This window comes from Toxorhynchites rutilus, chromosome 2 (genome assembly GCF_029784135.1).
Source record: "Toxorhynchites rutilus septentrionalis strain SRP chromosome 2, ASM2978413v1, whole genome shotgun sequence".
Lineage (NCBI taxonomy): Eukaryota > Metazoa > Arthropoda > Insecta > Diptera > Culicidae > Toxorhynchites > Toxorhynchites rutilus.
The window spans coordinates 287,806,305-287,818,543 of record NC_073745.1 but is presented as its reverse complement, the minus strand read 5'-3'; the positions used below and the strand labels follow the sequence as shown (position 1 = coordinate 287,818,543).

At 39.9% G+C, this 12,239-nt stretch overlaps 1 protein-coding gene across 2 annotated transcripts in view; it reads left to right on the top strand.

Annotated features, from left to right (window-relative positions):
- LOC129765164 (semaphorin-2A) overlaps window positions 1–12,239 on the top strand; it is a 310,102-nt gene that overhangs the window by 217,049 nt on the left and 80,814 nt on the right. For both annotated transcript variants that reach the window (XM_055765066.1, XM_055765065.1), the window contains exon 4: window positions 11,389–11,440. In XM_055765066.1, the coding sequence (XP_055621041.1) occupies window positions 11,389–11,440 (52 nt within the window). The remainder of the gene's footprint in view (window positions 1–11,388; window positions 11,441–12,239) is intronic.

The window sequence follows — 12,239 nt, the reverse complement described above, 5'->3', positions numbered from 1 at the left end:
GGAATAATTCACCTTCGAATGGCCCAGCACTCGAGGGGACATCAAAAACCCCAACTGTCCCTATTTTTCCGTCCAGTTCAACTTCCCAATCGGGATTTATAAAGTTGTCTGACCTTTTGGACCAAATCTTCAAGTGTTTTAATGTTTCCGACTCCATCAGAACCCTTGTCATCTCAATGCTTCCAGTATTAAAGACAATTTTGCAACAATTGATGCAAACATGGCCCCTCCTTGCAATGATTATCTCTCTTGATGTCTAATTCAAATAGAGAGGTCGGAGATATCACTGTTTTACAGTGGAATTGTCGTAGTCTTATCCCTAAATTGGATACATTCAAATTTTTAATTCATAACTTCAATTGTGATGTTTTTGCTCTGTCCGAAACTTGGCTTTCTTCGCGAGATGATATCTCTTTCCACGATTTTAATATTATACGCTTGGACCGTGATGATAGATACGGAGGGGTGCTTTTGGGGATCAATAAGTGCCACTCATTTTTTAGAATTGACCTTCCACCTATTGGAGGGATCGAAGCTGTTGCTTGTCATGCAAACATCAGAGGCAAAGACCTCTGTATTGTCAGCTTGTATTGGCCTCCGAGAGCTGCGGTTAGCCGCAAACAACTTGATGACATGTGCTCACTCCTTCCTGAGCCACGATCTTGGGAGACTTCAACTCTCACGGAACTGCCTGGGGGGAACAGTACGACGACAATCGTTCATTGTTGATATATGACCTTTGTAACAACTTCAATATGACCGTTTTGAACACTGGGGAAACAACACGTGTACCTAAACCTCCTGCTAACCCAAATCTATGGTGGGATAGCCAATGTTCCAAGCTCTGTTAGGATAAATCGAACGCATTTAAAGCTTTTCGAAAACGTGGAACCATTGAGAATTTTCAAACGTATTTGGACCTTGAAAATCAATTTAAAAACTTGATCAAAGGGAAAAAACGTGCTTATTGGCGAAATTTCGTGGGAGGTTTGTCACGAGAAACGTCAATGAAAAAATTATGGAAAGTGGCTCGAAACATGAGAAATCGCTCTTCAACGAATGAAAGCGAAGAATATTCACATCGATGGATTTTTAATTTTGCACGGAAGGTTTGTCCTGATTCCGCTCCTGTGCAAAAAATTGTTCGAGATATACCACAAGATAGGTGCGATCTTGATTCCGAGTTTTCGATGGTAGAATTCTCTCTTGTTCTCCTTTCATGTAACAATTCTGCTCCGGGATCGGATAGATTTAAGTTCAACTTGCTGAAAAACCTCCCTGATGTGGCGAAACATCGCTTGTTGAATTTATTCAATCGGTTTCTGGAGAATAATATTGTTCCAGATGATTGGAGACAAGTACGAGTTATAGCTATTCAAAAACCCGGTAAACCCGCGTCCGACCTCAATTCGTACCGCCCAATAGCAATGCTGTCTTGTATACGGAAATTGTTGGAGAAAATGATCTTGTTTCGCCTTGATCGATGGGTTGAAACGAATGGCCTACTCTCAGATACACAATATGGGTTCCGCAGGGGCAAGGGGACGAATGATTGTCTTGCGTTGCTTTCTTCAGAAATTCAAATGGCTTACGCCGAAAAAAAACAAATGGCTTCAGTATTCTTAGACATAAAGGGGGCCTTCGATTCTGTTTCAATAGAGGTTTTGTCGGACAAATTACACTCTCGGGGTCTGCCGCCTCTATTGAATAATATGTTATATAACTTGCTTTGTGAGAAACATTTGAACTTTTCTCACGGAGATTCGGCAGTAAGTCGGGTCTCTTACATGGGCCTCCCCCAGGGCTCATGTTTAAGCCCCCTTTTGTACAACTTCTATGTAAGCGACATCGACAATTGCCTTACACAAAATTGCAGCTTAAGACAACTTGCAGATGATGGAGTAGTGTCTGTCGTAGGATCAAAAGAATCCGACCTGCAAGAACCCTTACAAGATACTTTGAACAATTTTTCAACCTGGGCCATTGGACTAGGGATCGAATTCTCCACGGAGAAAACAGAGATGGTGGTTTTTTCTAGGAAGCATAGACCAGCAAAACCAAAGCTTCAACTTTTGGGTAAACCGATCACTCATGCTATGTCATTCAAGTATCTTGGGGTCTGGTTCGACTCCAAATGTACTTGGGGGGCCCATATTAGGTATCTGAGTAAAAAATGCCAACAAAGAATAAACTTTCTCCGTACAATTACCGGCACCTGGTGGGGAGCCCACCCAGAAGATCTTATAATGTTGTATCGAACAACTATTCTCTCAGTGATGGAGTATGGCAGTTTCTGTTTTCAATCAGCTGCCAAAACACACCTCATTAAACTCGAGCGAATTCAGTATCTTTGTCTCCGTATTGCGTTGGGATGTATGCCCTCAACGCATACCATGAGTCTCGAGGTTTTGGCAGGCCTACTCCCACTAAAAGATCGCTTCAATTTATTATCTCTTCGGTTCTTCATCCGGTGTAAGGTCATGAACCCATTGGTGATCGGAAATTTTGAGCAGCTGATCGAGCTAAATTTTCACTCCGGATTCATGAGTTCATATCATGAATTCATCTCCATGCAGGTTGATCCTTCTTCGTATATTCCCAACCGTGTTTGTTTCCATGACTACATCAATTCCTCTGTGCATTTTGATCTGTCCATGAAGCAAGATATCCATGTATATTCAGATTACCAACGATCGAGGATCGCTCCAACGATCTTCGATGAAAAGTATGGGGGTATCAATTGTGATAATATGTACTTTACTGATGGGTCCACTATAAACGAGTCCACAGGATTTGGAGTGTTCAACGAATTTTTTAGCACCTCACACAGTCTTCAGAATCCTTGCTCTGTGTATATTGCTGAATTGGCAGCAATTCATTGGGCGCTGGACAGCGTCGCCTCACGACCTGTTGAACACTATTACATTGTAACGGATAGTCTTAGCTCTGTCGAAGCTATCCGTTCAGTGAGGCCGGAAAAGCACTCGCCGTACTTCCTTGAGAGAATACGAGAAATTTTGAGTGCTTTATCCAGACGCTGTTATGTCATTACCTTTATCTGGGTCCCTTCACATTGCTCAATTCCGGGTAATGAGAGGGCTGACTCATTAGCAAAGGTAGGTGCAATTGAAGGCGATATTTATCAGCGTCAAATCGCCTTCAATGAATTTTATTCTTTAGTCCGCAAAAATACCATCGCTAATTGGCAACGCAAGTGGAATGGAGATGAATTGGGCCGGTGGTTTCACTCGATTATCCCTAAGGTTAGCCTCAAACCGTGGTTCAAAAGTCTGGACTTGAGTCGGGACTTTATTCGCACCTTCTCCCGACTCATGTCCAATCACTGTTCGTTAGATGCACTACTCTTCCGTTTCAATCTTGCCAGCAGCAATATCTGCGTTTGTGGCCAAGGTTATCACGACATCGAGCACATTGTTTGGTCGTGCGAGGTGTATCTGGTCGCCAGATCGAATTTAAAAAACTCCCTTCGGGCCCGAGGAAGACAGCCCAATGTGCCGGTGAGAGATGTGTTGGCTCGGTTAGACCTTGATTACATGTCCCATATATATGTTTTCCTTAAAGCTATAGATCTTCGTGTGTGATTGCCCCTACATCCTTATATCCTCCTTTCCTTCCTTTGCGGGTAATTCGTCCCCTTGCTATAAATAGTAGAATAAGTTGAAATGTAAATACACTATAGATATACGAATAGATTTATAAATTGAGTGTTCATCAACATTGTTACAATTTCCTTATATCCCATCCTTCTCCTAAAAATATGTCACCCTCCTAAACTCGAGTACACCGCGAGTAATCGGTTTTCCACCTTACTAACCATAGATGTAAGAAAATTGTTTATATATATAGTTTTAAAATTATATTTAAGAATTCGGCTCCTTTAAACTTAAGTAACTGAGCCTGTAAAAATAAACGAATTAAAAAAAAAAAAAACATAAAAAACTATAGGGTAAATGATCTTGGTTTGTCCAATTTAGGGTGTTTTCACGCAACTAGTAAATACAAATCGATTTTTCATCATGAAAATCATATATAATTGAGACGAGTTTGGGTTTCTTGAAAAGCCCTAAGTCTCTAGTTTCTAGTTCTACCGTATGGCGTTGAAATTATTCAAATATTCAGGGTTTTTAACAATTTACTTCAAAGAGAAATTATGATCATGGTTTGTCCAGCTCTTATCATGATTTGTTCAAAAAATGATTTGTCCGGTTTTAGAAATCACCGTTTTTGAATGAAAAGATTCGAATTTTCAAGTAGATGTTGCATTTATCATCGCTTGAGTTTAATGTCATCATATTGATCCATTCATAATTTAGGCTTTCTTCAGAATGTTGCCTTTTCGTGGGCATTTTAAAAGTGTTCACCTGAACACACTCAACATAGAGAAACTTCATTTCTGCTATACGCGAAGGACACAATAAATAAACTGCAGCGCGCCAAGCGGTTGCCATACAAATCATGTGGACAAAACAACATTAGTGAATTGGACAACTCATGATCAGAATTGATTTCATCGAAATGCGTTAATTTAATGGTTTAGCTATGTTAATCTGATACAAATGGTGTGCAACCATGATATTTACAACATTTGTAAGTGTTATAATCTAGAAAAGGTCTGAATACGTGCGAAAAAATCATCTGGTGATCGATTAAAAGTTAGCTCAAGTGAGGGGCGTATTGACACCAATAGCATGTGGATTTTATAATCCTTTGAAACATTTGAATCCTTAAAAATATACTATAAAACTACTGTAAATCATGAAGAAGACAATATTATTTACATGTTTTGAAATATTCGAATACCTAATTTGATACAGGTGCGTTGAACTAAAGCATTCAGAACAGTGGACAAACCATGATCATATTTTCGACTGGACAAACCAAAATCATTTACCTTATATCCTAGGACCAACCGTTCTCGAGATATAAACAATTTCTTATAATAAAAATACAGTAGGACCCTGATTATCCGCGGAATAATCGGGCAAGGTCATCGCGGATAACGTAAAAAAAACTAAAATGAGGTACTAAAGCGAAAAAAGATATTTTGTTATTAAAACTATGTTCATCATGTTATTTTTCTTAAATGGTTACAATTTCACAAAGTTTAAATTTATTTAAAGTTTAGTTTAAATTTTCAAAAATTCATATCTCCATTTTGGTGAATCTGAAATGGCACCACTATACGGCAAACTTTGTTAAATTGGAAAACTTTTCCTATAAAAATATGCAAAAAATATCGAAGGGTGTCTTACGCTATAAATGTTTTCAATGTTAAATTCAATTTCTGTGTATAATTTTTTATTAGTGCATTTCAAATTCAATGTTTCCTAAATAGTTCATTGATTTTCCAACAACTTTGTCCAACATTATATTCCAATCAGACATTTGGATTTTGAGTTACGATTTGCTGGAAGAAATACCAATGATTTCGAATAAGCCCTTTTAAAAAATCAGTAGTAATTTAAATTGGTCAAATGATAATGAAAACTGTGATTTTGGGTAGTTTCCATCATAAGAACCAGAGGTTAGCTTCCTACCTTTCGCAAAATCAATAAAGGGTAAGATTGGGAATCACTTTCTACACCCAAAATTGATTTATAGCTCATGTTTTGTCATCCCGATTTATGACATTAAATGAGACATAACATAACAAAAAATTTCATGACTCACAAATACTGGTAAGCATTTGTATAATATACATGGTACAGCAATATAAGATTAATACGAGCGAGCGAAACAAAAGACAAATAAGCTTTCCGCATGCTTTGCCACATACACGGCCCAGACCGAGATAGATATTGTTCTCCTTCATGCGCTCCTTTTTTACTCTTAGAAAACACTTCCCAACTTCATTTTATAATAAGGTGCAATATTATCCACGTATTTGCTAAATGACTGCTGAAGCATCATTAGCCATGTGGATAGCGTGGTCGTGTAAAATAGCTTTGCATTCCAACCGGCCTTGGTTCGATCCCCATTGACGTCGAATGAACTTTTTTTTTGGCACAATCCCAAATGAAATGGGAAAAGAAAACAGAAGGAGATGTCTGCACGCATACATACAAACCATTTTTAAGCTTTTAAAACAGCTCATTATTTGCGCGTTTGACTCTCTAGCACACTAAATGGCATCATTTCTGCCAAAGATGAAATGTTTTCTGCCAACGCTAGTTTGGGTGTAGTAGTGTTCTCGCTTCCGCTAGTGGGATTCCTGTACCAGTTAGCCGTACCGTTACTATCACCCGGTTTGTTTACAACTGCCTCTCTGTCCGCAATCAGCTGATGAAGATCATAGTGAGGGCATTGATCGCAAATCGCAGACGTAAACAAACTCTTTTTTCCAGGGTTGCAGTAAGGGTGTTCGGTTGGTCTCCAACATTCTAGATAGGATCTGTTTCTTCGACATAGCTTCCTTTAAATTCTTTGATTCAAATATTCAAATTCTTTGATTTAAATGGAATAAAGTGTTTCATTTCCAGAAATAGCATGTGATAATTCTGTAGGGAACATTTCATAATTTCCTGGTACATTTTCAAATATCCGTTAAAAAGCCACAATGTGCTAAAATTTGACATCAGAATCGACGATAACTGTGTTACATTGTACATTTCGTGGATCCATATCCCCACGGAATTTGCATTCACTCCACTAGCCTAATTAAACGAATGCCCTCTCGTGGGAACATTAAAAGTTCACAATGTTGAGCGGTCCCAATCTTAATCCACCGCACGTGAGAATGAACTCGGAGCCCATTTCCCCCCAGCAGAACACCACACAGAGTGTAAAGCGTCTCGAAGAAGAATTTATTACCAGCCGAGGAATACGAGAGGGAGAGGGAAGTTAAGTTAGTGCAATTTTTTTCTTCGCTCTTCTTGCGCTGTAAAACCATAAGGGAAGGCACATCCCGGATGATCGGCAGCAGCAAATGGTTGTAATTGTTGCTGTTTCATTGCAATAAATTTTCTTTATTTTTGATAGTGAGAAACGACTCCGTCCAGACGTCCGGAAAACACGTACCACTTGGCTAAACATTGTGCATACTCTGGCGTAGCCTGGGAAGGGTACTTCGGAAGCACACCAAAGTCGGAACGGAACGAAATTTCAAGTGCATCACGTTTCACGATAATGTTTTGCCCGGGATAATTGATTGCATTAAATTTAATTGTCTAGCGCATTCGATACAATGCGGTTAACGGGGGATGAATTGGTTTATCTTCTTTTGGCATTTTCTGAGTGCTTAGGTCCTCTTGGTGGGAAATGAAGGACTGTGTTGCGAGGAAAAAAAATCAATACAGGGAAACTTCGATATAACGTACCCTCTTTATAACGTACCCTCGATATAACGTCACTCGATATAACGTACATTTTACCTCGATATAACGTACACATTATGAAAGTCAAAAAAAAAATTTTTTTTGAATATCTTTTTCTTACAGAACAATAAATTATCTGTATTTTGATATTGAAGCTTGTGTTGTAACTTTAACCAATCCCGAAATACAACTGTTTTGTGATTCCGGATTCTAAATGAATCAAACTTCAATCAACCGAACGAAGGGAAACATCATGAGAAAAGTTGGCTTCGTCTTCTTATTGATTTTATTCATCAACCTTACTCAAACAGCAACACAATAAAGTAATATAAGCTACGTTTCAGAGTTCTTTAATATGCTTCGATATAACGTACAATTCGATACAACGTACAATTTTGAAAGTAAAATGTACGTTATATCGAAGTTACCCTGTAACATGTTTGCTGAAAAAAAAGAAAGAGTAAAGACCCACTATCATCCCAAGCCTTCGTAGCCATCAATTAACAAGTCAGCATTAATAAATCAAATCTACAGTTTTCTTTCGGTCCTTTTGCTTACGAGGGAAGGGAATACCTCGGAGGCTGTCATTCATCTCAAAACGTAACCATTCCCAATCCCGATTCCCGCATTTACCCAAATGAGCAACCAATCAAGCCTCGCCTAGAAAGAGGTTATCCGAATACCGAGAGCCATTTAGTTGTAGAACAAACGGCGCAAATTATGAAGACATCTGTTACGCAGTATACAGTTTCTCCGATAACATCTTACCTAAGTTGTGTCTATAAGCGGCGGCAGATTCTCCATTCCGAAACAAACTGACATGGGTTACGGCCCCCGGCGGAGTGCGATCCGCTGTCGACTTCATCTCCACTAGTTTGGCATTTGCCTTCACGCTAACAAATCAATTGATGGACAACGGATTGGGCTTTCGGTAGTTGTGCTGCCGTTGGCTCTCCGCTTTCCACTTCCATATCGCGAAATTTATTTGTGAAAACAGCGGAAAATTCAATTATTTGTTTGCCCGAGTCGAAGAGTCCCACGATATGATAACGCGCCGAGAGCCGAAGAAGGCCCCAAACTCAGCAGACGAGGGTGAAAGCAAGAGTCAAAACACCAAATTTATTGCTTTTTCCGATTAGTGAACATGAATTTTCCTTCACTTGGGCCAGATTTTCGCCGGTCCCTCCGTTGGCGCCGATTGCACGCCTAAACAGTTCGATCCTTCGGTCTTCCGGTTCGGGCTGTAGGGGGACGAGAATTTTATGCATTCAGAAGCTAATCGACTGTAAAACATATTTTAATTCACTCAATTGGAACTTTCTGTTCTTCCCCCGTCAGCGCCCCAACTCCTTCGCTGCTGTCTAGCAACGAATCGGTCTTGCCAGCTGACTTTGGGACACAGTTTGTGAATTCGCAGAAAGAAATGGGCCAGCTCCTCCCGGGAGATGGAAATGGGATTCGATTTTGCAATGGTCCCAATCTTAACCAATGACTGCTGAACCGTGAAAAGTCTTTGTCCTCCTCCCTTTGGGTTTTATTATCTCCATGTTTACACACCCCAACTGGCACAAAATAAATTGATTCGGTTCCATTACGCTGGCCAAGCGTGCCCGATTCCTCGATGCTGGTCTATTTTTTGTTCTAGCAGCGCGGGGGATATGATGGTAGCCAGCCAACGAATGATCCACCCGTGGTCGTGCCAGATTGAAGCTGATGATTCATCACATTTGAAGATGATGCAGCTTTCTTTTTATTTGTGGGGGGAAGATAAATAAATCGCAAAAAGTCATTGACATGAATTAGCGCGCAAAAACGCTCCGTGAAGGGAACTTCAGACACCTTTAAGTCGTACAAAATTTGGATGTTTTTAGAATTTAGAGATGTTACCCGGCTTTTGGTTGAAACAGTGGCGAAAACATAGAATCTTGGAGCGTTCCTTCGAGATCCGTATTTAAAAGTTTCCAAATGTGAATTGAAGATTGAAAACTGATGGGCTTTGTTTTTTGGAAATGGTTGAAACGTTCTAAAATTTACATAAAAATAAGCCAAAATTTAAATTAATCAATGTATTGGGTTGGTTTCAGTTAGTGATTGTATTTCTCCACTATATTGATGGGAAGAGACGAATACAACAAAATACAGGAGGCTGAAATCGGACCATCCCTTCTTCGGGTTTTCCGCTTAACAACAGATTTTGCCTAACATTTTTATTTATATAGATAGATAGATATAAGATATGGTAATGCGTTATTTCGCCTGAAAATCCATTTCCGCTTACGAACAAAGAACAATTTCGATAGCGCAAACATCGAATGGACTAACAACGCTTGTTATAACGTAATTTTCGAACATGAGGAAATTCAATTGTCCGAATTTTCCGACCTTCCTTCAGGATTTTCCGAAAATTTTCCGATATTTCTATCCACTATATTGATCTACGGGAAGATACGAATACAACAAAATACAGGAGACTAAAATCGGACCATCCCTTCTTCGGGTTTTTCCGCTTACCAACAGATTTTGCCTTACATTTTTCTTTTTATAGATTAGGGTGCCAATGAAAATGGTCGACTCTAATTTCAAAAAGTTACCTCATAAAAAATGTTCACCACCTCGAAAAAAACACCCTATGCCAAATATCAGCTCAATCGAACTTAAGGGAGAGTGGCGCAAAGCGATCAAGGTATCATTTTTTTTTGAAAATTTTTGAAAATCGAAAACTCCCCAAGAGGGGAGTAAAGGAGATCGGGGTTTTCGAAAAAATTTTTTTGATGCCAAATGTCTTAAAACTGCATGAAACGTCGAGGTCTTATGTCATTTCGTAATTTTTTTTGTCAAAAATCGACACTCTGGGACTTTTGTCCCGCCCCAAATTTATTTTTTTGTTATCAATACGAAACATTCAGGTTTTCTTACTAAGCGAACGTTTACGGGTCCAATCGCAGAACTGTCCATCCAACTGAGCGAACGCGTCAGACGTGGTTTGAACGGTTTAAAAGTGGTAATTTTGACTTGGAAGACGAAGAGCGTTCCGGACCGCCAAAGAAGTTTGAAGATGAAGAATTGGAGTCTTTACTCGATCAAGATCCGTCACAAACGCAACAAAAACTTGCAGATACACTAAGAGAAGCTCAGCGAAACATATCCGATCGTTTAAAAGCAATGGGAATGATCCGAAAGATAGGACATTGAGTGCCGTATGAATTGAAGCCACGAGACGTCGAACGCCTTTTTTTCACATGCGAAGAACGGCTCCAACGGCATAAAAGCACGGGTTTTTTGCATTGAATTGTTGCTGGCGATGAAAAGTGGGTCCATTACAATAATCCTAAACGTCGGGAAACGTATGGATATCCCGGCCATGCATCATCGATGGCCGCGCGGAATTTTCACGCCCAGAAGGTTATGATGTCTATTTGGTGGGACCAGCTGGGTGTGGTGTACTATGAGCTGCTAAAACCAAATGAAACCATTACGGGGGACCTCTACCGATGACAATTGATGCGTTTGAGCCGTACACTGAAGGAAAAACGGTCACAATACGAGCAAAGACACGATAATGTTATTTTCCAGCACGACAACGTTCGGCCGCATGTCGCGAAAATGTTACATACATCACATACTTGGAAGCGCTTAAATGGGAGATCCTCTCCCACCCGCCGTATTCTCCAGACATTGCTCCGTCAGATTTTTGGAAGTAAAAGTACATATGAGAAAGATTTCTAACCCCTCTGGTACAGATTAAAATGTGGCAACACTGGTTGTGACTAGTGATGGCCAATACTTTGGACATCAAATTTGTAACCATTTTTGCAGAATGAAACATTAGTTTTTGATTTCTTCATTAATATACGTCAATGATTATGATTTCATGACTAGAAAATCATTTCGATGATATTCTTCGTAGTTTTCACATATTCGAAGAAATCTAGTTGCTGGTTTAAGGGAAGTCTTCGTTCTCATTTCAAAATAGTCATTTTGAATTTCAACGGCGCTTATAACATACCAAAGATAAAATTATTCATACGGTTTCATTTCTCTTTTTTTCTTCCAGGGATCGCGTCTTCAGGTTAAATCTGAAAAACATCAGCATGACATCTTGTGAGGTAAGCACACTCATTCGACCGACTCCATCAACACTTATCTTCACTAGATTACAACATCGGCAGCATACTGTCCGAACATCTCTCTTTCCGCAGCTTGTAGCATCATAATTGACCCTAGGAAAAGAGGCTTTCCACACTCTCGCTGCTCACGTCTCACGTCACGTCGCAGATAACACATACTTATTTGGTGATTTTATTGACCGACAATCGAGTATGGATGTTTTTCCACGTCCTTTCACACAAATCGATTTCGGTGATTTCCCACACCCTACAGAATCGTCGTTCCAGTCGTCTTCTCCGATTTCGCTCTGCCTCACGCAAAGACGACTGGAAGTGTGAAGTTTTCACGCACAAAATTCTGTGAAGCATGAGGGTGCGAGAAAACAGCCATGAACAGAAAAAAAACAGCCAACAAAAGCCAAAAATTGACTTTGATAAAGCGAAATGCCATTCCGATCCAATTGAATGGAAAAAAGAGCTCTTCGGAAGCTACACTGTCGCTGCTGCTCAATCTGGACAGCTCACTAGTGCGAACCGAGTGTGTGGGAGGGGGTGGTAAATAGGCTGAAAACATACGGTCGAGCAGGATATTTTTTTTCGAGGATTCTTTGAAACGATGCGAAAACACAGCAAGCCAGCAGGTGGTGGGTGTGGGTGTGGGTGTGGGAAGGATGAGTTCAAAGTGCTTGTTGTGGTGTTAAATTGATTGCGAGTATTCATGCTTGATTGAGTGTCGATTTGGAGATGAGCGCTGGACCCACACTATCCGGCATGAATTTGTTGGCGTACAAATATAAAT